We start from the raw sequence: 27,273 nt of genomic DNA, 5'->3' as shown, positions 1-27,273 counted from the left end.
GAAAAGCATTTTCCCTTCCTGCCACCTGTATCTTCCAGAGTCAGCATGGACAGGCACAATTTCCACTGAAACTCAGCCTTGCTGTCCTTTAACGTTTTCATCTGCTGGCCTAGACCAATGCCTGGAACATAGGGAATACCGGCCAGCAAATGTCATCGACTGGGTGACCTTACCTATGCTCAGGATTACCCGAGACACTAGGTATGAGAACACTTTTAAAAATGCGAGTGATGATTCAAGGCCATAGCTCTTGACTGGAAAGAGGGCATAAGAATGACTAGTTTAACATGTTACTAAAATACCTGTTGAGCCCCTGTTGTGTGCATCTGCTCTCTACACACACATATGACAATTATGACAGTTTGTCATCATTTTAGATACTCATATTACAAGGCATTCAGTAGAGCCTTGGTATCATGGTCATATATCCAGGATGTGGAACAGATTGAAAGTGTTGTGAAACCCTCGGCCACCACGTCTGTCCCCCACCCCGGTCTTGCTTTCAGAGCTCTCAGTAATCAGACTGTATGGTTCCTGCCCGGCCTTATTTCTCGTTCCTCTGCTGAGGCCTCATCGGTTGGCGAAGACTAGCTCCTGTCCGTGGTCAAGCTGTTCTCCATCTTCCAGGAGCACTTTCCCCTCATCTGTCCACCACCCAGTCCTCATCTATTGTTTCTGGCCCATTTCAAGAGTCACCCCCTGCACAAGCCTTTTCCTACAACTCAAGCCATTTGATACTGAAGAGAGCACAGCCTGCTTCTCTCCATGAACTCTTCTATTGCAGAAACATATGGCTTCACATATGGCAGGTTCTGGTGAGCTCCCTGATGGCCAAAACAGCAAAGTCAGTGGCCATGTCCCCTCAACACGTCACACAGAATCCAGCCTATTCTAATTGCTCTACAGGCATATGCTAATTATTAAGGACCCTGGGCTAAAATGGCTCTGAACCTACAATCAAAAGTGGACACAGGCAGAAGCTGCCCTTCTCAGGGGATGGGGGGACAGTCGTGGGTGAGGCTCCATCCCCCTCCCCGCCAGGAACATGGCGCTAGGAGAGGTCACCCACAAAGACGATGTTCTCATTACCAATTCAGTCCCCGTGGAAAGCCTCACCAGGGCCCTTAATTTCATGTGTTAAAACAACAAACGAGGTGACCCCAGCACCGTCTCTAATAGGTAGCGCGGGTCAACAATTATTCATTTGTTCTAGTGCTTTTCGCATGACGGGCTGAGATGAAAATTTGTCCTCTTCCTGGCAAGAGCTATAAATTAGTTTTATGCTACTGTTAAACCCAGAGGCCAAAAAAAAAAAAAAAAAGGGGGAAGGGACTGGAAGTGGGGGAGGGTTAGCAAATAAGACCTGACCACTTCCAGTGACAAAGCTACCTCTTAGCCTGTGTAGGCAAGGAAGGAGGGGACCGCAGAAGACAATGAAATTGGGCCAGACAAAAACATCGATGCAGAGTCTCTGACACAAGACCGTGGACTCTTCAGGGATCCGAACTGAATCTCATTTTTCTTTTCATCCCAACATCTGGCAGGTTTGCTGAATGAATGAGCTAGGAAATCATGGGAGGTAGGTGGCAATCGTGACTCTCGTAGCCGGGTCTGAATGAAACCAATTACGCCACATCCCTAGGAGTTCTCCTTGAGTTCTCGAAGGCCAAATGGAGCCAAGTAAAATGATGGTGTTCATCAACGTTTCTGACACGTATTTTTCCATATGGTATGAAGTGGAAAAAAGCAGCTTATAAGAATTCACATATAGTATTTAGGTATTTGTGTTTAAAAGGCACTGAAAAAAGTACCCACCGAAATGGTAAGAGTGTTCTTTGTTAGCATGCTGGCGTTGTGAGTTTTCTCTTCTTCATAGTACGCACAATTTCCTAAAAGTTGTGCGATGAGAACACATTCCCTTCTAATTAGAAAAAAAAAAGTTTTTGTTTTTTTTTTTTTAATCTATCACCATCCCATAGTTATCTGCTAGAAAAGGAGAACAGTGGTGTAGATCATCTAGAAGATGGGAAAAATTACCCATGCTTGACTTTGGAGTCTGTTACATACATTTTTCCCCCCAGAAGATTTATCTTCCTAATTACGCTTTGCTCTTTACTTAATATTAGGATTAGTTCTAAGTCCCCGAGCCCCCTGCCAACTAATGAGCTGGACTGCATGGCAGGAAAAGTCAGCTTGGAATGGAACGAAATAGCTACAGATAATCCACAGGCAGATAATTGAGCTTTGGCTGCGCGCACAGAGAGGGGGTGGGAAGCCCAAGGGGGGTGGGAGGGGCTCGGTTCCCATGCTCAAAAGCCAGACTCCTGAGGGTCAAACCCCAGTTCCGCTATCGCTAACCCCAAGGTCTTGGGAAAGACCCTTATCCTTTTCTGTGCTCTCATTTCTTCGTTTGCAAACTGCTGGTGACCGTGGCATCCACCTCCGGGAGCGCAGAGGAGGATTAAATGACACGATGTGTGTGATGGGGTTAGCACAGGCCCTCAGCAGGTGTGAGTCAGGACAGCTGTGTGTTTGGGGGCATGCCTTTCCATGATTTGCATCCATATAATACCTCCCTCCAAATGCACTTCACTCTTTACAGCACATTTTAACACATTCCTCAGTCTCCCGTAGGAGGGGAGGCAGGTATTCGTGTTCTCATTTTACAGTTATGAACACAAAGTCCTGGAAAGGTGAAAAGAGCCGCTCTTGGTTTCATAAGAAGGACAGAGACCACATCTCCTTTCTCCATGAGCCTCCTTTCCATGTGCCCCTGCCCTGTCCCCGTCACACACACTCTCTGCCTCTACTCCCTTTCTCAGCCAACACGAGGAAATGTAGGTTTTATCCTGAGGTCTGTTCATCAAGACTTGCGACGATGAGCCAGGGAATGACTGTTAAGCGCTTGGCCAAGATCAAGTGCTGCGCAAATACTGAATTCTAGTAATGCGGAGAAATTGAGGAAAATTCCTCTCGTTTTGGCTTCTTGTCATGAGGTTGGTACATTAGCAGGGCAAGGATTGAGGACTTGTCACTCCTGTGCTCTATGGAGGAACGCTTTCGTGCCATTAGCAATTTATCTTCCTTCTGAAATATTCTCCACTATTGGATTCATGGAAGAATCTTTTGACAGTGGTGGCATAGGGGGAGGGATGGGGAGGAAGATAAAGTTCCTTCCAAACTCCGCTCCCCTTACAGGTAATTTACACAGAGCTCAGTCACTTTCCTGACTCTAAAGTAGATCGTAGCTCCTTCCTCACCTCCCACCCAAGGCTTCCTTCTTTTCCCTCTGCCCTTCCCTCTCCTCCCGCTGGGTTCGACATTAAGAGAAGAGAAAGCAAGGGGCACCTGGGCGGCTCGGTGGGTTAAGTGTCCAACTCTGATTTCAGTTCAGGTCATGACCTCAGAGTTGTGAGATCAAGCCCCCTGTGAGGCTCGGCACTGACAGTGAAGAGCCTGCGTGGGATTTTCTCTCCCCCTCTCTCCCTCAAAATAAACAAACATTTTTTAAGAAATAGAAGAGAAAGCAAAAAAGGACAGGGCAATGTGCACTCAATCCTCTGCCAGAAACTGGAGAGGAAGCCACCCTGACCATTCTCTACAAACGCCTTCCTGACCTCTGAAAGCGTCTGCTGTCCTTACTAGAAAAACCTGCTTTGTGACAACAGGGACCCTGTTTGCTTTGTTCACCATTTTATCCCCACCACCCCCACCCCCCCACAGCACATAGTTGCTGCTCAATACATATTTGTGAAATAAACGAATGAGCGAAAGAACGAATGAATTCACCATGTAACAGCAGAGCAGTGTGGGACTCGATGGATGCCGCTGAAGAGTGATGTTTGTTTATGCATTACTCCTTAAAACGAAGAGGAGGAAGCTGCTTTGAACTTGTGAACGTGAAAACCCAATTTAACTAAATAGTAGGAAACTGCAGCCAGCCATAAAAGTAAAGGACTTATTAATTAAAGCTAAGCTCTCTGAAAGAATGACTCTAAATACAGTGAAAAGAAAGAAGATAAACCACCTTCCCATTCTGTGCTTAAAAATTCCCTCGGAGTTTTGCTTCCTTCCTTCCCCTCCTGTGAAGTCAGTCTGTGCTCCAAGCTCTGGGCACGGGGACCCTGAGGACTGACAAACGAAACAGTGTCTTGTGTGGAATCGGGCAGCCGATTCCGGGAAGGTACTCTGGAACCTGCGAGGGTTGGAGGTTGTTAAAGTGTCAGAGTTAAGAGGAATGTCTGCGGTCATTAAGAATCCTCTATCTGATTCCAAAAGGGATGCCCGGCAGGCCGTAAGTGGGCAGAGAAGAGCCGGTCTGGCTCCCCCTCCTCCAAGTGGAGTCTGTGCCCCAGCAGCGCTGACACGCAGGCTGGTTAGAAATGCAGCACGTCAGCCCCGGCCCAGACCTGCTGAATCAGAGTCTGTGCTTGCACAGGATGCCCAGGGGGGTCGTGTGCACACTGCAGTGTTTCAGGCGCGCCGGTCTAGCCCGCTGTGAAAGGAGCTTTGCAGTTTGTGAAACTACGAGAGATGCTCTGGGATTTATACACGTGCAGGGCACAAAAGCAGGTGCTTTGGATCGCTCAGAGCTCCACAAATGCCTTCCCTTCTACAACATTCCCCTAGAGCATGGGGAAAAGCAGACTGATTGGAGGCAAGCCCAGCCCCTGCGGTGATCCTAGATGTAACCCAAGCTGCTGGCGTTGTGCAGGTTGTAAGAATCCTAGGCCGCAGGTGGATTCTCAGTCTCCTTCCCCTTGGGCCAGCTGGAGAGCCTGGGACAACAGTGGAAAGTGAGCACCCTCCACTGGGGACTATGGGAGAAATACGAACACAACAGGCCCAATGTTGAAAGGCAGCCATGGAGAAATCTGGAAAGAAATGCACTTACGGGAACAATGTCAGTTGCCTTGAAGTACATTGGGCTAATTATCTTAGTGGACACTAATAAACGTGTTCCTTAGAGACGCATGGTGACTGTAATAACTTAAAAGATGAATATTGGATGAATGAGTTATTAGGGACTGGCCAGACTGCTAACCTCCCAAGCCCAGAGGGCAACTGTTCTCCCTTCTGCCTTCCCATGTCTTCCCCTGAAGCCTAAGATTTTTATTAAATATGTACCCAGCTACTGAGAAAGCTTTAGAGTCAATAAAACACCTGCCCCCTCGCTTACGGGGATTTACTCAGAGCTGTCAGCCGCTTCTCAACGGGGCGGTGGTGCTGGTCCTCAACTGGGGTGAGGAGAACCACACTGCAGAGAGGGAGGGAGCCTGTATTCAGCCCACAGTTAGCCTCCGCTAACCCACTGACATGCTGTGGTACAAGTTTCAGTCCTCAGCCCCTTAATCTAGGCTCAGAGAGGGGGCTTCTGCCCCTAGAACCAAAGGGCTGGGCCTGCACCACTCCAGGCATGACTGTGAATACCTTCAACTGCTTTTCCTCCGGGTTCGGGGCCCTGGGTCGCCCTAGGAATGGCAGCCGCAAGCCCACCTGCTGAGTCCAGGGCCCGTCTCTGCTGTGACTCCCATCCCCAGCTTCCAATCCCCTAGCTATTAGCGTCACGGGCAACCAGATCAATCCAGGGGTCCAGTGGGCACCTGGAGAAATGAAAGAAAAGGTTTCTAGCATTCTTCCTTAAGCTTTGTACAACGTGCCCGTTTAACAGTGACCTAGAGACAATGGCCACATACCCCACTCCTTTCTTTTGTTCGTTTGTCCACGTATAGTATACAGCGAAGTGCACAGACCTTTAGCAATATCTCGGTGGATTTGTACGTGTGTGTGTGTGTGTGTGCATCCATAGAACCACCGCCTAGATCGAGAGCTAAAATGTGCGCAGCCCAAGAAAGTGTCCCGCATGTCTGTTCCCAGTCAATATGCCCGCACACAAAGCTAACCGCTGTTCAAGCCTCTGTCACCATAGTTTGGAACGCTTTTGAACTTCATACAAGTAGAATTATTACGTGTGTCCTCTTCTGTCTAGTTTTTCTTTATCCAACTTATTTTTGAAGTTTATTCCTATCGTGTGTGCTGCGGAAATCATTGTCTTGCTATAGCTGTGTAGCATTCCACTGTGTGAATGTACCATAATGTAGCCATTTAAAGGGCATTTAGGTGGTTTTTATTTTATTTTTAATTTTCATTTAATTGGTTTTTTAAACTTACATCCAAGTTAGTTAGCATAGAGCGCAACAATGATTTCAGGAGTAGATTCCTTAATGCCCCTCACCCATTCAGCCCATCCCCCCTCCTCTCCAGTAACCCTCAGTTTGTTCTCCAGATTTATGAGTCTCTTCTGTTTTGTCCCCCTCCCCGTGCTTATATTATTTTTGCTTCCCTTCCCTTATGTTCATCTGTTTTGTCTCTTAAAGTCCTCATATGAGTGAAGTCATATGATTTTTGTCTTTCTCTGACTAACTTCACTTAGCATAATACACTCCAGTTCCATCCACATAGTTGCAAATGGCAAGATCTCACTCTTTTTGATTGCCAAGTAATACTCCATTGTGTGTGTGTGTATATATATATATACCACATCTTCTTTATCCATTCATCCATCGATGGACATTTGGGCTCTTTCCATACTTTGGCTGTTGTTGATAGTGCTGCTATAAACATGGGGGTGCATGTGTCCCTTCGAAACAGCACACCTGTATCCCGTGGATAAATGCCTAGTAGTGCAATTGCTGGGTCATAGGGTAGTTCTATTTTTAGTTTTTTGAGGAACCTCCATACTGTTTTCCAGAGTGGCTGCACCAGTTTGCATTCCCACCAGCAGTGCAAAAGAGATCCTCTTTCTCTGCATCCTTGCCAACATCTGTTGTTGCCTGAGTTGCTAATGTTAGCCATTCTGACAGGTGTAATGTGGTACCTCATTGTGGTTTTGACTTGTATTTCCCTGATGATGAGTGATGTTGAGCATTTTTTTCATGTGTCGGTTGGCCATCTGGATGTCTACTTTGGAGAAGTGTCTATTCATGTCTTTTGCCCATTTCTTCACTGGATTATTTGTTTTTTGGGTGTTGAGTTTGAGAAGTTCTTTATAGATTTTGGATACTAATCCTTTATCTGACATGTCGTTTGCAAATATCTTCTCCCATTCTGTCGGTTGCCTTTTAGTTTTGCTGATTGTTTCCTTCGCTGTGCAGAAGCTTTTTATTTTGATGAGGTCCCAGTAGTTCATTTTTACCTTTGTTTCCCTTGCCTCCAGAGACGTGCTGAGCAGGAAGTTGCTGTGGGCAAGATCAAAGAGGTTTTTGCCTGATTTCTTCTCGAGGATTTTGATGGCTTCCTGTCTTACGTTGAGATCTTCCATCCGTTTTGAGTTTACTTTTGTGTATGGTGTAAGAAAGTGGTTCAGGTTCATTCTTCCGCATGTCGCTGTCCAGTTTTCCCAGCACCACTTGCTGAAGAGACTGTCTTAAGGCATTCACATTTTTGTACCAGTGCCTTGAAACTCAATTCCCACAGGGTTATGCAGAGAGGGCCAGATGAGGTCTGCACACACAGTATGTTGCATTATTACAAAAGCTTAGGGAACCCAAATCTCTTAAAATGTACAGCAAGCACACCTGCCCTCAATCCCGAAAGCAGATATGGTATCTGTGTCCCAAGGCTATAAGCAAACTGGCCCTTTGCTCCAAAGAATCACTAACTCTATATTTCAAGGCTGTTCACTATAAAACATCCTTGAAAACCTAGTCTGGAATAAAGGACGTTCAGTGCTATGCTTGCAAGATATGCAAAAAATGGAAGAGATCAATGAAGAATTGTTTCCCCACACGTATATGCCCAGGGGTGGGATTGCTGAGTCAAAGGAGCCGGCACAGATTTAGCTTCAACTGATACTGGAAAAAAAAAAAAAATTCCCCAAGTGATTGTATCATTTTACACGCCCATGAGCAGGTGTATGAGAGTTTCAATTGCTCCACACCCTTGCCAACACTTGGTACTGTTGGTCTGTTTCATTTGAGCCATTGTGGTGTGGCCATACCTTTGTCCCTTTCAGGGACTCTTCCACATATCAGGCCTGCTTAGGTGTTATAATGATGGTACAAACCATCAGGAATATCACTGCCATGGGCAGCGTGGATCGGAGGCTCTGGGGAAACAGAAAGACACACAGGGCAAACTTCCCTCAGGAAACATGCTTTAAAGGTATAGAAAGTATGAGATCGCTCCTAGGCAGGGAGAGCTGGTCTCAAGGGAAGGCACTACCTACGCAGTGCCATTCAGGCCGTGCCAGCATGGTGACGGGCCTCAAAAAGAGACCCTCAGTGGAGCAAAGAGGGATGAGCAGGTGGGAAAGGTGGGAGGACCAAGGGCCAGACCTGCTCGTAGGATTAAACTTTGTAGCAGCATTGCATTGACCAAAATGCTAGCGGGTGACGACGATGATGAAGGTGACAGTAATCATTTACCGAGGGCCACCGATGTTCCAAGCACTAAGCTGGGCTCTTTACATACATTAAGCCTCTCTCTATGTTGCAACCAGCATCCGTTGGCCAGTGATGAGATGGAAATAGTAAAAGGCTTTTGCTAGTGAAAACACCGGTCTCGGGTGAGAATTTTCAGGGAGCTTTACGGGAGATTTGGAAGGGCTTTGGTGTTTTTACGACTTCATCTAACTCAGCTATGGGCCTAGAAATTACGCAGGGTGAATTTCCTTAGCTCACATCTCCATCCACTAGCCAGATAAAGATAATAGTAGTGAACGCAATGATAACTTCGGTAAGAATATCTCCTTACTTGGGGCCAGATCCTATACAATGTACTTTGCATCTCATTCAGTCCTCACTTCAACCCTATGGCATCATAATCCCCACCTTATAAAGAAACTGAAGGACAGGGAGGTTAATTAACGAGTCCACAGTCTCACGGGTTTTAGTAGCAAAGCCAGGATTCATTTCCAAGTTTGTCAGACTTCAAATATGTTTTCTTTCTACTCTGTAGCACCAACTTGCCATCTACTCTTGATCAAATGACACACTTCCTATTTTAAGGACAAGCTTCTAGGGAGGCCTAATCTGCTAAAGATCATTATTTGGGATTTTAGCCTGCTGTCAAAAGATGGTCTTTTGTGTGAAACGACCTGGTCCTCTGCTCTAGATCTGTGCATTTCTGGTATTAGCGTATGGATTGTGAGTTGACGATCATCCCGGAAGGACTAGAGGCCATATCCATGCCTGTGTGTAGACAGTGTTCCCTGACAGTGAAGCAGTTCCCAGTCTTAATCATCCAGGAAAGAGGCGAGTTCTCAGGGAGGAAACCAGAATTCCTAGTTCTGGGGGTCCTAGGCACGCAGAGAACCTCTGCTTCTCTCACAGCCTGGACATGACGGGCCTAGAAGCCTTTGAGGAGGACAGTGTGCAGGCGTGAATTCATCAGTGGTGGGAAATCTGGAGGCTGGGAGCCAGGATGGACGGGCCAGAAAGTTCTGGAGGACAGGCCTAACATTATGCACAGTAAGCTAGGCCTGACCCTAAGCATGAGCCCACTTTGAAAGTTAGTCAGAGTGAGCTCAGGAATGCTTCTGGTACATCTTACTCTGAATCTGCAAATCAGTAGTTCAGAGATACTACTGATGCAGGGATCAAGGACACACACGAACGAATGCCTCTCTCCATTGCCTTCCTAGTTCCCTGCAGACACGAGAAGTTCCATGGTTTCAGCAGTCACAGGTTGGGAGAAACCCAGCAAGTCACAGCTGCCCAAAACTCTGATGGGGAGACTGGGGCAGGGTGTCAGGAATGAGGACAGTCACATCGACATTCCAGTGACAGGGACGCTTTGCTCGGGTCCTCTAAGATGGAAGAGCTTAAGACCAAGAGGAAATTATTCATTCATTTGAAAAAAAAAAAATCGCTGTTCTCTTTTAGGTACCAGATAATGTTCTAGAGATACAGTAGTTAACCAAGATAGCCAAGTTCCTAGTCCCAAGAAACTTACATTACAGTAGAGAAGACAGTACAGTACACACGCGTAGATATATGACCTATACTATATGTACATTATAGTTCCATAGTGTTGATAAATGCCATGGAGTAAAATAAATTAGAGTAAGAGGATGGAGAGAGGTTTTTTGTAAGTGAAGGGGAGGGAAGGCAGCCTCAGATTGAAGGTATTTGCGGAGCAGCACTGCAAATGAAGTGGGAGAGAGAGCCAGCATGGGTATCTGATAGTGTCCTAAGCAAAGAGATCGTGCAAAGGCCCTGTGACAGGTGTAGACAGCACGTTTAACGCACAAAAAGTGGTAAATTGTTTAGAGCAAAGGGAGCAAGGAGGATATGGGTGGGAAAAAGGCGAGGCCAGGGAGTTAGCTGGGAGCCAGAGTGTGTCAGCTCTTGGTGGCCATGATAGGGATCTTTGGCTTTATTCGGAATGGGATGGAAACCCATTAAAACACTTGGTGAGACAAATTACAGTCCGTATGAGGCAAGAACGGACACAGGGAGACTCATGTATTAGTTTCCCAGGGCTACCATACAATTATCACCGGCTTGATGGCTCAAAATAACAGAAAATTTCTCACACCGTTCTGGAGGCCAAAATTCTGAAGGAAGGTGTTTTGGTCTTTTGGGTGAAATGACCTGGTCACTTCCCCTCTGAAGGGCCACATCCTCTCTGAAGGCTCTAAGAGAAAATCCTTCACTGCTTCTTCTGGTTCTGGTGGCTCCAGGCATTCCTTGACTTGCGGCCACATCATTCCAACTTCTTCCTTGATCTTTACATGGTCTTCCCCTCTGCGGCTTTCTCTTCCGCCTATGTCTCCTCTTCCATCGCTTCTAAGAATGCTTGCCGTTAGACTGAGGGCCTATCTGGATAATCCAGGATGATTTCATCTCAAGATCTTGAACTTATTTACATCAGCAAAGCCCCCTTTTGCTCAGATAAAGTCACATTCACAGGTTCCAGAAGTTAGGACATTGATCTATTTTGGCGGTCCACCTTGCAGCCCCACGACAACTAGTCAGGAGGCTCTGGTAAAGCCCAGAGAGGTGATAAGGGAGATTTGCCCTAGGGGAGTAGCAGCCAGACGGTGAAAAGTGGTCAGATTATGCTAGCATAACAGGTCAATGGGGAGGGGTCGTTCATTCGTCTTCTCCAAAAATGTTTCTGGGGAACCTACCACGTTCCTACACTACTGTCACTGGGGATACAGCGGGGTTAACACAGATATAATGCTCGCCCACCTGGAGCTTACCTCATGGTCTAACAGGAAACCTGGACCTTGAATAAGCGTGTTGTGTGTTACAAAGGAAATATACCAGCAACAGACCAACCTATTGAGAGTTTGGAACGTGCCAAGGAGGAATACAACTTAGCCAGGACAAAGGGTGCTCCAGGCATGGATGAGGAAGGTACAGAGCTCTGGCAGAGCAGGCTGAATCTGTGGAGTCCCTGGAGACCAGGGGAGCAGCCTGGCCACCAGAAGGTCCCAGAACACCGAGGACACACCTCTGCCCCTCACAACTTGTGACGTCGGCCTGTGGGCACGTAGCCATTTTCAGCAAGAGGCCCCCGTCCCAGGTTCCGGCACCGGCTCCTACCGTACCCATAACCCTGAGCGGCACCGATGCCCGCAGCCTGAGCTTGTGCAGACTGGGCGAAGTGGTTCTCGCGGCAGGCTGGGCACACCCCCCTTGCGTCACTCCCTCCTTCCTCCTAAGGAGATGCTCACGTTAACGGGGCTTCGATTCATTTATTTTTAACCTTTATTTTTATTATTATTTTAATGTTTATTTATTTTTGAGACAGAGACAGAGCATGAACAGGGGAGGGGCAGAGAGAGAGGGAGACACAGAATCAGAAGCAGGCTCCAGGCTCTGAGCTGTCAGCACAGAGCCCGACGCGGGGCTCGAACCCACAAACCGCGAGATCATGACCTGAGCGGAAGTCGGACGCTCAACTGACTGAGCCACCCAGGCGCCCCTATTTTTAACCTTTAAACGGCTCACCCAGGCACCAGGTTTCGCTTGCCAAATGCAGATATAAAAATGTCAGTACACGAAAAGTTGCTTTTAAGAAAAAGGCCTTTCATCTGCAAGATTCATAATACTCATCAGCAGGCTCAAAATCTCGCAGATGAAAGGCAGAGCCAGAGAGTAAATGAAGACGGACAGGCACTCCTCTGACTATGTGGTGGGACTGCAGGCCCGCCCCTGACGTTTGCAGGGCTCAAGGCCAAAGTGCAGATGGAGGTCCACACGCTTCCAAGTTCAGATACTTATGAGTACAAATCAAGGTAAGAGACTCTTAAAATATGTTCTATCCTCCCCCTTTAGGAATTCCCCCTTCGGAGTGATCTGCATGGCCACGACCCCCAGCCAGTGGCCTGTCTTGCGTTCTTCGTCATGAGGCTTAGTCTGGCACTGTGACAGGTCCCAGGCAAAGGCAAATGAACCTCCACAGGCCACACATCTCAACTCTGTGCATATCCCCCCAAAATAATCATCCATGGGCCATATCTCATGTCTAACGGTCCACCTTCTGGATGTTGGGTCCCAGAAATAGCACAGCTACAGGACGTTGACTTAGAGCCATTGGGTAGGGAATACAGGATCTCCGTTATCTGGAGTGTAGTCTCCACGGGTCGGTTCAAGGGCTCCGGGCAGGCACAACCCATTAGTGCCTCACCTCAAGAGGAGGGGTATAGCCGGAAGAGTATATGGGTGCATTCAGCCTTTTGCTACGTCAGCGGTCTTGCCGAGGTATGGGAGGGGAAAGTGGGTCTAGATCAGTCTAGCAAGTGGACAGATTTCCTGGGTTGATCGAGCAGCCTGTCCTTCTCAAACAACTTGTAAAGAGCAATCTGCTATTAATAAAAGGAATGTCTGAGGCTTAGAGTAATCTCTGTAAAAAAAAGTAAAAGCAAATAAAGTACCCCTCTGACATGAAAAGTTTGTTCCTCAAGGCTTTTATTTTATAGCCTAAGACAGCAGCTGAGCACTGTCCTCAGTGTCCTCCTCCTGGCCAGAGCCCCGCGCCTACTCTGTGTCCCATCACCGCTGGGTTCTGGGTAAGGGGCTGCCAGGAGACCTTCCTGAGAAGCCCACAGCCGTGGACTCACAAGGACACACACATACCCCTATGCACTCCTGAGAATGTAGCAGCCGAAAATAAAAGGCGCAGGACAGGGCCTCCACCTGAAAACAAACAGCCTTTCCAAGGATACGGTCCAGAACAGGGTTCCATTTATACATCATTCACGCATTCGTTTACTCCAGCAACAAAAACTGATGGAGAGTTTACCCGATGCCAGATACTTCCAAGTGCTGGATTTGCCCATCACTGGGCTAGGCGCTGGGCAAACTAAATACAGCCCCTGACCTCAATGGTGTCCACCCTAGCTGAGGAGAGAAGGCCGCGAGTTAGTAATTTCAGCGTGAGCTGGACAGGTCTTAATTGCCGCTTGACTCCACAGGGCAGAGAGAGAGAGGCGGCATCCATCTTACAGAGGCTTATTGGTCTCAGACAACACCAGTCGGGACTGTGGCTGAGCCACCTAAATGCTATAAAGGACAAGAGCCAACATGATCCCCGTACGTGAAGGTGACACTAATATCCCGATGGATGGCACAAATACATATCAAGCATCTATCGCGTGTCAGGCACCATGTGAGCAGTGAGGACGTGTGGGCAACAAGTCCCCATCCTGAAGGCTCTCAAAAGGCAGGAAACTATGTATAAATCAACCAGCCCTGGGCAGCCAAGAGCCAGGGCCTAGGAACTAAAGAAGGGCCCTGAGAGCTCAAGATCTGAGTCCTAGGTTTTGTTCTCAAAATGTCACCCACATATTCCTTCCCCGCTCCTCACAGAGTGAGACTGTCCTGGATGTATACCTGACCAGGCAGGTCAAGAGGCTTTCGAAATCATAGGACTGGTGTGCGTACAGACATGTGTATGGACTCCTCTTACTGCTCTTTGCCCATGGATCTTGGTTCTTAAAAAGTTTGGTTCAGGGGCGCCTGGGTGGCTCAGTCGGTTGAGCGTCCGACTTCGGCTCAGGTCATGATCTCATGGTCCGTGGGTTCCAGCCCCGCGTCGGGCTCTGTGCTGATGGCTCTGAGCCTGGAGCCTGTTTCAGATTCTGTGTCTCCCTCTCTCTCTGACCCTCCCCCGTTCATGCTCTCTCTCTGTCTCAAAAATAAATAAATGTTAAAAAAAAAAATTAAAAAAAAAAAAGTTTGGTTCGCCAAAATTTTCGTTTTCATTGTCCTCTTTTCCAGTTAGTTAACGGCATACGTATATCCCAAGGCCCAAGCCTTCTGTGTGTCTGCTAACCCATATTTCCCTGCTGAATTTACATAACTTTGCTCATCAGTAAAAGAAACTGTGTGTGCAGTGATGTAACGGAGGCAAGAATCAGGTATTCTTAGAGATGGTCCTTGACTCGGTGGCCAGATACGGCAATGTTTAGGGAATAAGCTTCCAGGCCCACCCCTACAGTGAAGGATCTGTCTGCAATACTTAAACCGATCTTCATGGCTTGAAAACCACAAATTTCATACAGGCAAGTCCATTTCTAGCCTTCGTTATTCTGACTAACTAACCACCAGTTTCACCAACGAAAGCCTCTGCGAAATGTTAATTAGCAGCATCTGGTGTGGATCAGAAATACGGATACTGAGGCAATGGCAGTTGTCATCTCTGGAGTGTGGCCTTCCTGCTAAAGTGTCGGATGATCACCTCAAAGAGTGACTTCCTGATTAGGGAACTGATAGCCTCTACAGTCTGGTTAAAAAGGTTCACGTTTGGGGCGCCTGGGTGGCGCAGTCGGTTAAGCGTCCGACTTCAGCCAGGTCACGATCTCGCGGTCCATGAGTTCGAGCCCCGCGTCGGGCTCTGGGCTGATGGCTCAGAGCCTGGAGCCTGCTTCCGATTCTGTGTCTCCCTCTCTCTCTGCCCCTCCCCCGTTCATGCTCTGTCTCTCTCTGTCCCAAAAATAAATAATCGTTGAAAAAAAATAAATAAATAAAAATAAAAAGGTTCACGTTTATACCACATCCCTCCCACTAAAATATTTCAAAGAAAATCATGGACATTACCATGCTGTCCACAGGAGGATCTCATCCATCTGTGTCCCAAGTATAACTAAGTCTGGGGGAAATGGAGCATGGGACACATTCTCTAATGAAGATGTTCTATCCCAGGTGACAAGAGTCCCACTGTTGTTTTCTGCTCTCAGCGTATTTTTTGACTGCTTGGAAAGGCATTCCAGAGTCCTCCTGGGTTTTGTGGGCACGTCTACAGTCACGGTAGGTTTTGACGAAAAGAGGGGAAGGGCCGAGGTGTCCCGGGAAAATAGAACAGGCAACGCTCAGCCTTCAGCCTTGACTGTCCCTCCTGGAAAGAGCGAGAATTTTTAGCACTGCAGAGTGGGACCTAGGGGTAGCTAACAATTACTCCCTCTTCTTGGCAGCCCTGATTACAAACTTGGTGCAGGCCCTGACGTTATCCCCAAACTCTGATACCTACCCTGAAATTTTACCCCCTCCCCCACCTGCTTTTCGGCTCTGGGTGTGAAACGCACTGATAAGCATGTTGCTCTCCCCTCCCCCACACCCCCCCCCCTTAAGTCACTCGCATAAAAGAGACTTTGCGTGAGCAAAGTCTAAGCAAATGCCTGTCATCTGAAATTGGGTGCAAACCCTCCCCCAGCTGAAATACAGTAGCAAGCAGGGCTTGCTGGCCACAGAGAGCAGAAAGGGTCATGAGATTTTCCAGGGGCAGTTGTCCTCTTTGGAGGCCAGGATTTGGAGAGAGAGCCATTACCAACCATAGGAGTGTGGCTGATCAAATTAAGGAAGGCGTTTTTTAAATTCAATTACACCCTCAGTGGAAATGGTCTCACTAATGCTTGGGGAAAGAATTATACCCAGTCCATAAAGCCTAACACTTCTAAACCCAATTTTGCACATTATTCTAAAGGTTAATTCAAGATCTCTCTTCCAAATGGGAAGTTAAATGCAGCCAATGGGAGGAAGGCATCTGCTGACTGACTGAGGAGTTTATCAGCCTGTAAGAGTTCATTAGTTTTAATTAGCGTAATCACTAATGTTGCATTAACAGTTTAGTGAAGGAAAGTAATTACTCACACATCCACTGTATTAGATGGGAAGATTAGAATTCATTTTCCAAAACGATTAGCATTTTGCCAATTAAAAGAATCCTTTCTCCCTGCCAGAAACCCTGTGACCTCACTCACCCGAAGATCGTTTAAACGAAACATATTTTGCATCAGAAAATGGAGCAGGAAGAAGGGGAAGAATTAAGGCTGGGTTTATTCCTAGAGCCTTCTTGGGGCACAGCAATTGCAGGGGCTCCCTGAATTGATAGTGTCCCGCTCTATTTGCATAGTCATTCACTACAGTGGCTTCAGATTGTGCCCTGGGCTTTGTCACCCAGCAGCAATTAAAAAATGAAAAGGCTAGTGGAAGATGAGGCCGAAGGAAGCAAGGAAGCAAGGTGGAAGGGCCGTTGCTAAGGTCCTCTGGTTGGACAAGAGTTGGAACTTACCACCGGCCCCATCCTGAGCGTGCAGGAGCGCTCTACCGCAGGAAGCTGTGTCTCTTGGGCCCCTTAATGACTTCCCCTGAGCACCGGTGTATCTTGCCACCTCTGGCTGCTCTCCGGCACCACGGCCACCTCTTCTCCATCTCTACCAGGACCCCCAGAGACCCATTTCTGCGACGGGAATTTCAGGATGTTCTGCCATCATGGGTCTGTGTGGGGACAGGAGGCCCCAGGCCAAGTGCAATGTTGGGGTTTCCAGGACCTTATGTTGGCCTGTGTTCAGTCCAGAGTGCTGCCCAAGTGCAAAGATCATCTGGCCAGGACAGACACATGCAGGCATGGACTGAGGCAGAAGGCCACCGGAAGTAATCACCCAAATCCACATCTAAAGGGAAATGCCATCTTGATGTAATACTTAATAACAAGTATTGCGATACTTGTAATAATTTGATGTAGTTATTAAAGCTGTCTCACAAGCATTATTTCCTTCGATCCCCAAACAACCCTTTGAGATACATATTTTGTTGATAGGGAAACTGACTTAATCAGGGCTACGGGACAAATAAACAGTGAAACAGAATAGAGTCTGAGGACATCCAGCCTGTGATCATCACAGACTCTGATCTCTGTCACCTTTGACTGATCTGGGCTCTGTTCCCAGCGGCACCCCTTATGAGCCACGTCACCTTGGGCAAGGGACTCAACATCTCTAGGTTTCTTCATCTGCAAGACAAATATAATATGTTTCTCTAGGGATTGTTGTAAGGACAAAGTGAGAGAGAGGAGCTTCTCAGAGGCTGGGAGAGGGGACCGCGTTTGGGGCTTTCCGTGAGAGGCCGAGACCGGTCCTCTTGAGCCCAGCAGATGAACCCCACTGCCAGGCCTGAGTCTGTTGGAAAGACCTGGGGGGACCCTGGCATGTGGCCGACAGTGTGCGAGCCCTGGGCTTTTGTACGTTCCCAAGGGATACGAGAAACTCCCCCTCTCCCACTGACTGAATGGTACATGCCACCAGCAGGCAGGTAGGAGCTAAGCCAGATTTAATTTTTTCATTTGTTTTTTAAAGAGGAATTGATCGGGGCGCCTGGGTGGCTCGGTCGGTTAAGCGTCCGACTTCGGCTCAGGTCACGATCTCACGGTCCGTGAGTTCGAGCCCCGCGTCGGGCTCTGTGCTGACAGCTCAGAGCCTGGAGCCTGTTTCAGATTCTGTGTCTCCCTCTCTCTCTGCTCCTCCCCCGTTCATGCTCTGTCTCTCTCTGTCTCAAAAATAAATAAACTTTAAAAAAATAAAGAGGAATTGATCTTTCCTGTGAAAAATTAAATGAAGTAATTATGCAAAAAAATACCAACTTTCCACAGTGCCTAATTCTTAGCAGAGGTTACCTACTAGTCAGTCCCCTTTCCTGTATTTAACACGAAAGGGGAAGTCAGACCCATCACTAGCAGGATTCTGGAACACAGCCTCCCTCATGGGCCTGGCAGGGGTGCAGGATGGGTGACGGCACGCTGCCCCTCCGCTTCCGCCCAGGAACAGCGCAGGAACCACGGAAAGGCCCCTGTGGCTCACCCCCCAGGTCGGCTGCCGTCCCCGGGCAGGGCGCAGAAACTGGCAGCTGGAGCGAACAACCCGGTGCGACGCTCACCTGCCTCTAGGTCACCTGGGCCACAGGGTGACGAGCACATCACTTGGGGGTGTGTACGCAGTGGAGGGGGGGTGGGGCCCAGGATACCCTAAAGAAAGGGAAGCCAGCCAGGCCTCCACCATTAGCCAGCCTCGAGCCCAGGGAGCCAGGCACCCTGGCAGCCACAGTGGCACGAGTCAGAAGGCAGACCTTCACCCTCAAACTCTCCACGTTGGGGACGAAAGGAACCGAGAGGAGGAGGCAAGGGTCCAAAGGCACCTGCAGTCCTGATAGGGCTTGGAGAGCCGGGGCACAAGGGACACGGTGCCTGAGTTCCGCCCAGAGACCGGCTGCCCCGGGATGGCCTCGTGCCCCGAGCACCCCGCGAGGTGCCACCTCACTGCACGGCCCCGGTCCCGCAGGCTAATTCAAGGAACCCGAGCTGGAACTCCAGGAATGGAGGAGGAGCTGGAGGCAGGGAGAGCTTCAGGGAGGGAGAAGGGGGGGAGCAGGGCTGCCATGTTCAGAGTCAGGGGGGTGTCAAAACAGCCAAGCTTTGTAACCTTGGGCACGCAACCACGGAAGCCTGTTTCTTCAACTGAAAAAATAGGAACCGTAGTCCTGGGGTCACAGGGAGGACCCTTGCGAAAATCACAATTAATGAGGCGCACACTGATGTCTGTGCCACCCACAGCCAGAAACACGGTTCATCCTGCTCACAGCTGATCCCCCTAAGCACCCTCACAGTCCAGCCAGAGAAGGTATTCAATCAGTGTTTACTGATACCTGATCAGCAAGAGCCATCACAGCTCCTGGGGTGGGGTGGGGGGGGGGGGTGGGTGGTTTGTGGACACACTGCCACGAGGCACAAAGGATCGGGAGAGTCTCAGGGTGGAGGTTTCCTCGCATTGAGCCCCTGGGAAGCTGCTCTGGAGCAGTGAGCCTGGAACAGGGCAGAAATGTGCCCACTGGGGGGGGGGGGGGGCGGTCGGGGGTAAGGGCGAAGTCCCGGGAGTCACAGATGAGGCTCCCTGCCTGGGAACTGTGGCCCAAGTTGCACATCATCAGCTCTGCATCCCTCCTGAGGACCCAGGGGAGGGCACCCAAGACGGCACAACACCTGGCAGCACTGGAAGGACAAACAGGGACTTATCACAGCGTTGTTCTAATAAGAATAGCAATGGGGGCGCCTGGATGGCTCAGTCGGTTAGGCGGCCGGCTCTTGATTTCAGCTCTGGTCATGATCTCACAGTTTGTGAGTTCGAGCCCCACGTCAGGCTCTGTGCTGACAGTGCGGAGCCGCTTGGGATTGTCTCTCTCCCTCTCTCTCTCTCTCAAAATAAATAATTAAACGTAAAAAAATATAATAATATCAATGATAAGAAAGGGAGGGGAGGAATTCCATTGGCTTCTAATGCCTGCACAAAAATATTAGCGGTATTAAAAAAGCAAAAAAAAAAATTGCTTTTTGTCTTTATGACTAATGACCATCATAATGCACGTTGAAGGGGGAAATTGCCTATTTGTTTCAGTATTTTGTTAAGGAATCAGAAAGACATAAATATTGTCTTTTCTTGGACTCAAGTTTCAGAATCTCAACCACCCAAGGTATCTACCTCAATTTTTTTTAGGGGTTTGTTTTTTGTCTTTTTTTTTTTTTTAACATGCTGTTAGCTTTGGAAAATATCTTCTTTGCGAAAGGAATTTTTTGCGGGAGCTTCCGTTTTTAAATGGCACAATTTAGATCCTATACCAAAATGACACGACGTGGAGAAGATTTAACAATGTCTCAGCACCTAGATCTGGCAAGACCTTCAGAACAATTTAATTGTGTCTCATGAAAGCATCTGTCAAATCGGATAATCACAAGTGTTGGCAAGGACGGGGAGACACTGGAATCCTCTTACCCGGCCGATGGGAATATAAAATGGTGCTGCCACTTTGGAGAACAGTCTGGCAGTTTCCCCTCGTTCTGGTGGGGTGGTGGTTTTAATATTTATTTATTTTGAGAAAGAGAGAGAACGCATGGTGTGCTCAGGGGAGCAGCGAAGGCATGCAGAGAGGGAGACAGGGAATCCCCAGCAGGCGCTGCACGGTCAGCCCAACATGGGGCTTGAACTTACGAACCGTGAGATGGTGACCGGAGCCGAAATCAAGAGTCAGATGTTCAACCGACCGAGCCACCCGGGTAGCCCCGGCCCCTTGGTTTTGTTTTGTTTTGTTTTGTTTTCAACCTTTATTTATTTTTGGGACAGAGAGAGACAGAGCATGAACAGGGGAGGGGCAGAGAGAGAGAGGGAGACACAGAATCGGAAACAGGCTCCAGGCTCTGAGCCATCAGCCCAGAGCCCGACGCAGGGCTCGAACTCACGGACCGCGAGATCGTGACCTGAGCTGAAGTCGGACGCTTAACCGACTGCGCCACCCAGGCGCCCCTGTTTTGTTTTGTTTTTTTTTTTTTTAAGAAACAAAGCTTTCGCCGCCTGCTTTCCACTCTTGGCACACCTGGGGAGCCTCAGCCAGGCTGAGGGACTGGCCTCAGCCACTAACGCTCTCCTCTCTCCCGCAGTATGTGTCCAGCCGACGCGCCGTCACTCAGAGCGCACCAGAGCAAGGCGGCTTCCCCCCTCACCACCTCACCCACCACCACCGCCCCCACCGCCCCCACCACCACCTCCGCCACCACGCCCGCCCCCACCACCTCCGCCACCAGGAGGCGGGGCTGCACGCCGCCCAGGGGACACCCTGCATGTGCCCCTTGTTCTCCTGCCAGTGGGAAGGCCACCTGGAGGTGGTGGTGCCCCACCTGCGGCAGATGCACAGGGTCGACATCCTCCAGGGAGCGGAGATAGTCTTCCTGGCCACGGACATGCACCTCCCCGCCCCAGCCGACTGGATCATCATGCACTCCTGCCTCGGCCACCACTTCCTGCTGGTGCTCAGGAAACAGGAGAGGCACGAAGGGCACCCCCAGTTCTTTGCCACCATGATGCTGATCGGGACCCCCACCCAGGCCGACTGCTTCACCTACCGCCTGGAGCTCAACAGAAACCACCGGCGTCTCAAGTGGGAGGCCACCCCACGGTCCGTTCTCGAGTGCGTGGACTCGGTGATCACCGATGGGGACTGCCTCGTCCTCAACACCTCCCTGGCCCAGCTCTTCTCCGACAACGGCAGCCTCGCCATCGGCATCGCCATCACCGCCACCGAGGTCTGCTCCGCAGAAGCCGAGGTGTGAAGCCAGAGGCCAACGGACGTTCCCGCACGGCCCCCCTCCGCCAAGACACTCTGCCTGTGGCCCTGGGATCCCCGGTTGCCGGGACTCCAGGCTCCTTTTTATTCTTCTCCCTCCTTCCCTCCCTTCTTTTTTTTTTTGTCTCAGGTACTTTGTGGTACTTAGTCTTTGTCTGCCATGGGCATTTTAGTAGGTAAACATCCTGTGATTCAAGACCTTGGTGTGATGTTTGTCCTGATTTGTCGGTAGAGTTTTCTAGAGCATTTCTAATCCACTTTGATCAGGAGGGTTATTTCCTGCCACCCCCAGGTCCCTCCTCCGCTGCTTCCCCAATGAGCAAAAGTCACCGAGACTGCAAAGCGGACCGTTGGGGTTGAAAGGAGATTTGGTGTCCCAATCATTTCTTCCTTCTCTTTTCAGTCTATTTCGGACCAAGCCAACCCTGAACTGTGTGAGGACAGCAGGTTGGGGAAGGGGACCTGGCCAGCTCTGAGGTGTATTCCAGACCAACCAGACGCAACTCTGACAGCTTCCCAGGAACCTTAGGGTCAGGGCTAAGCTGCCTGGACACGAGGACGTGGCATCACCTCTGAAGGCCAGGGAACCCGGGCTGGAGGTACCACGACGCCATGAGCCCTCTGGTTTGATCCTGGGGCTCGAGGGGGTGCACAGATGCTGAACCCTCTGTTGGGCGGGCTGCTGTGGGCTTCCTGTCGGCCTGGGCCATGGTTTCTTGCTCTGGAATCAAAGTCCTCGTTTTTTGTGATTTCGTGAAAACCTCTTTGCCCTCTGTGGAGCGAGTAGGAAAGAAGAATAGGCAAGATGCAAGGGAAGGGAAGCAGCTGAGAAAACAAAAGATAAAATTAATCTCCCAGCTCTGGGAGGGCGTTCTCTCTGTAGAGAGTTTGATTATCAAATTGTAAAATCCATCGATCCTTTCGCTGGGGTAGAACACTTTGGTATCGTGCAAAGGACCCACTTGACTCTTGATAGTAAGGCGGAACCACGACTTAGCATCAACCATAAGGAATTTGGAGGGTGTGCAGAGGACCTCTGACCTCTGGGGGTCAGAGGTCACTCGTACACCTAGGGCAGGGGAAAAGGGGTCCTCTTTCCTTACTCTCAAAGTGCTCCGAGGGCCCCATTCTGCACACAAACGTTGTCGCTGGTCAACTATTATTCAGCGCCCTGTTGCAGCGTGAATGAAAAGGTGACAAAATCCATCTTGCTTGTTATTGCTTTCTCTTATTTGCTTTCTCTTATTGCTTGCTTGTAGACTGCTTTCTCTTATTTGGCTGTCGCAACAATTCAGCACCTTCTTGTGGAAGTCTCTCTCGTGTAGTTGAAGAAAGTACGCGTGTTTAATCGACTTTGCCTCTTCTGTCCAAAGGTGAATACCTTTCAGCCTTCCCAGTGGGCCTCTTCTCCCCGCTGTTTACTGTTTTGTTCTCTCCTTGGCTACTCTCCAGTCACTGAAAAGCATGGCGCCCAAACCCCACACAACGCTGATTAGAATTGAGTGGGCCTTCGGCCGCCCAGAGGTTGCTCTTTGCCCTATTCCCTCGGCGTCTTGGCTGCATCCGAGCAGGCCTCCAAACGAGTCCTTAGTTTCAGACGGCTTGGCCTGGCATCAGCAAGTCTCTCCCTCACCAAAAGTGTTGGATCCTGAGACACAACACCATTCTTCCCCCAAGTCGGTATTCCTCCAGTCACCTATTCTGCCAACCCACACCATGAGCACCGGTCAGTAGATTTCATAATGCAACCCCCTCTAGTCACACAGCAATCATTATTACTGCACACAAGACTGTATTATGAACAAGTGACCCCAGATAGGAACTGGTATTTGGGTTCCTAGGAATGTTTGGAATTAAGGGTAGAAATGTTTTATTTGCATCCATCTATGGTGCTCCCAAGAAGGCCTGCCTCTCCATATCCAGATGTTGAGGAATTGAAGAAAAGAGAGCAAACAAAAAGATAATAGAGAATTGAAAACGATACGAACAAAGTGTGTGGTATTGAGCTTTAGAGCCGCAAAGTGCCCCCTCGTTTGAATCTCGGGTTAATCCTTATTGGCATCCTCGATAGACTAGAAAAAATTAGAGATCCTGAGACACGAAATGACCTTCCCAAGGTCACACGTCAAGTGGGTGGGACCATGACTAGAACCGAGCCAACTGCCTACAGATTTGGTATTCTTGAAAAAGGAAGACCGACCCCAAATATTCAGCAGTATTCCCGCCTCATCAGTGGACTGTGGGCCTGAGGGTCAACTGGGTCTTGGTTCTGGGATACCTGAGGGATCAGGGAGAGAGAGACTGGAGTGGATTTGCTTTTAGATGGCAGCTCAACTTGAAGAAGTGGTCGACCTGGAAGCAGGGGATGGGGTGGTGGGAGTGAGAACTGGCTGTGGAGTCTTCGGGATCATTACCTACTCCAGGGTCCTCTTTCTTGGATTTCCAGGAATCTGTCCAGTGAATAGCCCAGGGATCACGTTGCCTCATTGACACCCAGGTGCTGACTTAATGACTCAACCTGCTAAGGAGTGTCTGCATGTTAAAAGCCTAGGGAGAAAGCCACACTTACAGCGAGAAATGAGTTACCAGTATTTAAATTTCAGGCATTTGTGAGAATGATTTTTTCAGGAGGTGTGGACATTCCTCCCCTTGAGGGAGGCCTACATAAATGGTGGATGCTGAAATGGAGGTCAGGCCATACAAAGCAGATTGTCTTTCACAGTCTTTGCCTGAACCTGCATCTGAGATAGATCCCATCGCTACCCATGGCTACCTGGGACATTTTAAATGTTTTTATTTATTTTTGAAGGAGAGAGAGAGAGACAGAGCATGAACGGGGGAGGAACAGAGAGAGAGGGAGACACAGAATCGGAAGCAGGCTCCAGGCTCTGAGCTGTCAGCACAGAGCCCGAGGCGGGGCTCGAACCCACCGACTGTGAGATCATGACCTGAGCCGAAGCCGGACGCTCAACGGACTGAGCCACCCAGGCGCCTACCTGGGACATTTTAGAAAGGGGCCAGGTTAATAACAATAACAGTACCCATGGCTACCATTTATTGGGGGTTTGTGACCCAGTAGGTTGACTATGTTGAATATAGTATCTCATTTCATCCCATAACAGCCTTATGAAATGGGTACCGTTATTGCACCCATGAGAAATCTAAAGCTGAGAGAGTTAGGACCTTGCTTAAGGCCAAACGGCTAGCAAATGGTAGAGCTGGGTCTGGAGCCCACGGGTCTTGCTCCCAAGTCCAGGCTGCTTCTGATCAATAACAACTTGTGCTATTTCTAGGAATTCTCGGACCCAAGGGTCAGAAACTCTGAATGGCAGAGAGGCCTTTTAGTACTAATTGTGCCCTTTGATTTCTCCTTTTCCGCCTGCTTTTCCCAGCCCAAGACAGGCTGGTGTGCTAGAGCTGCTTTGGATACCAGTTGTTACACGTTTTAGGAATTCTGTGAGCTGATTAAGCACGGCCGTTACTAAAAATTAAATCGTCAACGTATAATTGGTTATATTAAAAACAAAAGTTAACAAATACTAAAAACTCAGCACTTCCTAATTATTTCAGGACTCTATTATTTTCTGTGCTCTTTAGATATGTAGATGTATAGATTCTTGACGTCTATCATAATTGTATGGTGAACACAGTACACGCTGACGGGCTACCAACCCCCCTTCAACCAAGTGACGTCACAGCCATAGCTTGAAATTGGCCGTGGTGGTAGTGTTTACACCACTGGCAACTGTCAAGAGCTGTAAGCCAGGACCTTTCCCCCTAGGAGAACTAGATGTTAAACGTTTACCAGCCCACCACTGCCAAGACATCTCGGATGCACACGGCATTGTGGAGGAGAGGGGGCTTTGCAAGGAGAAGCAAAATCCTATTGGCCACACCGACAGAGACACAGGTTACGGTCAAGCTAGCCGAACAGCCAATTATTGGGAAAACACAAAATATTCTGTAGAAGGGAGTCTGGGGCTTCTAAGCAACTTCAAGCACATTCCCTGCCCTACCTACTCCAGACCTTGCACTATTGCTCTTGGTGCAGGAAGTCCTACCTGATGAATTTCATGGAAAAGTCATGGCTCCTCGGAACTAGCCTATTGGCCGCCCCAATCTGCAAAATGAACTCAAGCTCTAAGAGACTGGGATATCCTGTTGCTTGTTCTTACGGGTCATGTTTCTTATCTCTACCTGTAGACTAAAACCTCATCGAAAGCAATAGTTTGCTTTGAAACACACACACACACACACACACACACACACACACACACACACACACATTCAAATTAGTGATTGGAAATATCCCACATCTGAGATGGGCACCGTGAGCAGTGGTTTCAAATGTCTGTTACCATCAAAATAGGACCCTTGCACAGCATAGCACAAAGCTGAGAGACAGAAAAGGTAACGAGTCAAGGGATACCTCGTGAAGAACAGAGAGCCCCCAGCAGCACCTTACTTTCCTGCTCTGGCTGTTTCTCTCCACTGCATCCCAACAAAGGATCCTGTTCACAATCTATAGCCTACTCTAACCAATACTCTTTCCAAATTAAAGGCATGGTTCCCGCTAGGATAAAAGTCACAGGAAACTCCAGGCTGAGTGTCTGGAAGCAGGCAGAATGTCAAGGTCAACAGGGAGTCAGTTACACTGATTCCAGTGATTTCGGCGTAAGGGATGGAAGAAATGAGGGTTGCTGAAGCTTCCACCTGGATCCAACTTCTGGTGGAAAGGGAAGGGACTATGGACCAAACATCACAAAACTATGCTTCGATTAAAAGGTCAGCTACAAATAGCATCGAAAGTAGAGTCTCCCAATAGATTGCTAGGCTTTCAGATTATTTGTTCTGAAGATCTGCTCCAAGAACTAGTGAGTTCTCTGTTGTGCTCACCTGGAGAATGGCCAGCCAAGAAAAACCTCACTGAAAAGAGATCCAAGAGATCTGTTGTAGATAAGCATTGATTTTATATTCCTTCCCACATCAGGTTATCACATGGGTTATCTACATGGGTTAGAGTTTTTTCCAATACTGTATGAAAATATTTTACCTTGAGTACTATACAATACACACTCCCCTCTCTTTTTTTTTTTTTAACCTTTTTTTAAGGCATTGAGATAAGAAAGAGAAATTGAGAATCATTTTACTTATCCTGAATTGATGTATACATATACTTTTCTAGGTTTTCTTATGGTGTTAAAGACAGCAAGAAGCAAACGTAGAATGAACGTTACTTTATCTCTACCCTGTCTCCCATGAAACGTGTCATTAAATTGCATTTGATACTGTTTCCTTGATCCTTTGGAGTTGTTTTTTGTTGTTGGTGGTGGGTTGTTTTTTTTTTGTTTGTTTTTGTTTTTTTTCTCTCCCCACAGGCTACTGTGCAACATGCGGGGACACAAACGAAATGCTACAAGGGAAAGTAATTATCAGAAATTCACCAGCTGCCATATTTGACTTATGTTTCATTATCTTCCCCCCCCCCTTTTCATTTTTGCCTCGATTTTAAAGTCATAATTGGATGTAAGGAAGACAGCGCTACTAGAGGTGAATAAAAGCCCTGGCAACAAAGTTGCCCCCAATGCTATTTCAATGTATGGGGCAGCCCTGAGGGGACCAAAGCCTCCCTCACTGGACTCCAAAGAAAGAGACAGGCTTTCACTCCCCTTCCCTTCCACCCAGGGCCCCTTCTCTTAGCTCTTCCCTCCTTCTGCCTGACAACAGTGTTCCTGAAATTTACTTCTGGGCCTATCAGATCAGTTGTCAAGGGAGCCTTCATGGTTTGATTCTTTAATTTCAGGCCACTGTTAGTTACTCGCAAGATCAGGACTGAGCAAGAGTACTAATCCTATTGCCTGTCAATTCATGTTAACTT

The 27,273-nt window shown here is 48.5% G+C and overlaps 1 protein-coding gene across 2 annotated transcripts in view; it reads left to right on the top strand.

Annotated features, from left to right (window-relative positions):
• The window catches only part of SIAH3 (siah E3 ubiquitin protein ligase family member 3), a 69,742-nt gene extending 48,149 nt beyond the window's left edge, over positions 1–21,593 (top strand). For both annotated transcript variants that reach the window (XM_086711820.1, XM_086711819.1), the window contains exon 2: positions 20,713–21,593. In XM_086711820.1, the coding sequence (XP_086567946.1) occupies positions 20,713–21,381 (669 nt within the window). In that variant the 3' untranslated portion in view covers positions 21,382–21,593. The remainder of the gene's footprint in view (positions 1–20,712) is intronic.
• Positions 21,594–27,273: the final 5,680 nt, after the last annotated feature.

This window comes from Puma concolor, chromosome A1, assembly GCF_028749965.1.
Source record: "Puma concolor isolate L17-30 chromosome A1, mPumCon1.1.hap2, whole genome shotgun sequence".
Taxonomy (NCBI): domain Eukaryota; kingdom Metazoa; phylum Chordata; class Mammalia; order Carnivora; family Felidae; genus Puma; species Puma concolor.
Note: the sequence above shows the minus strand (reverse complement) of the source record. Positions and strands in the feature narration are given on the sequence as shown.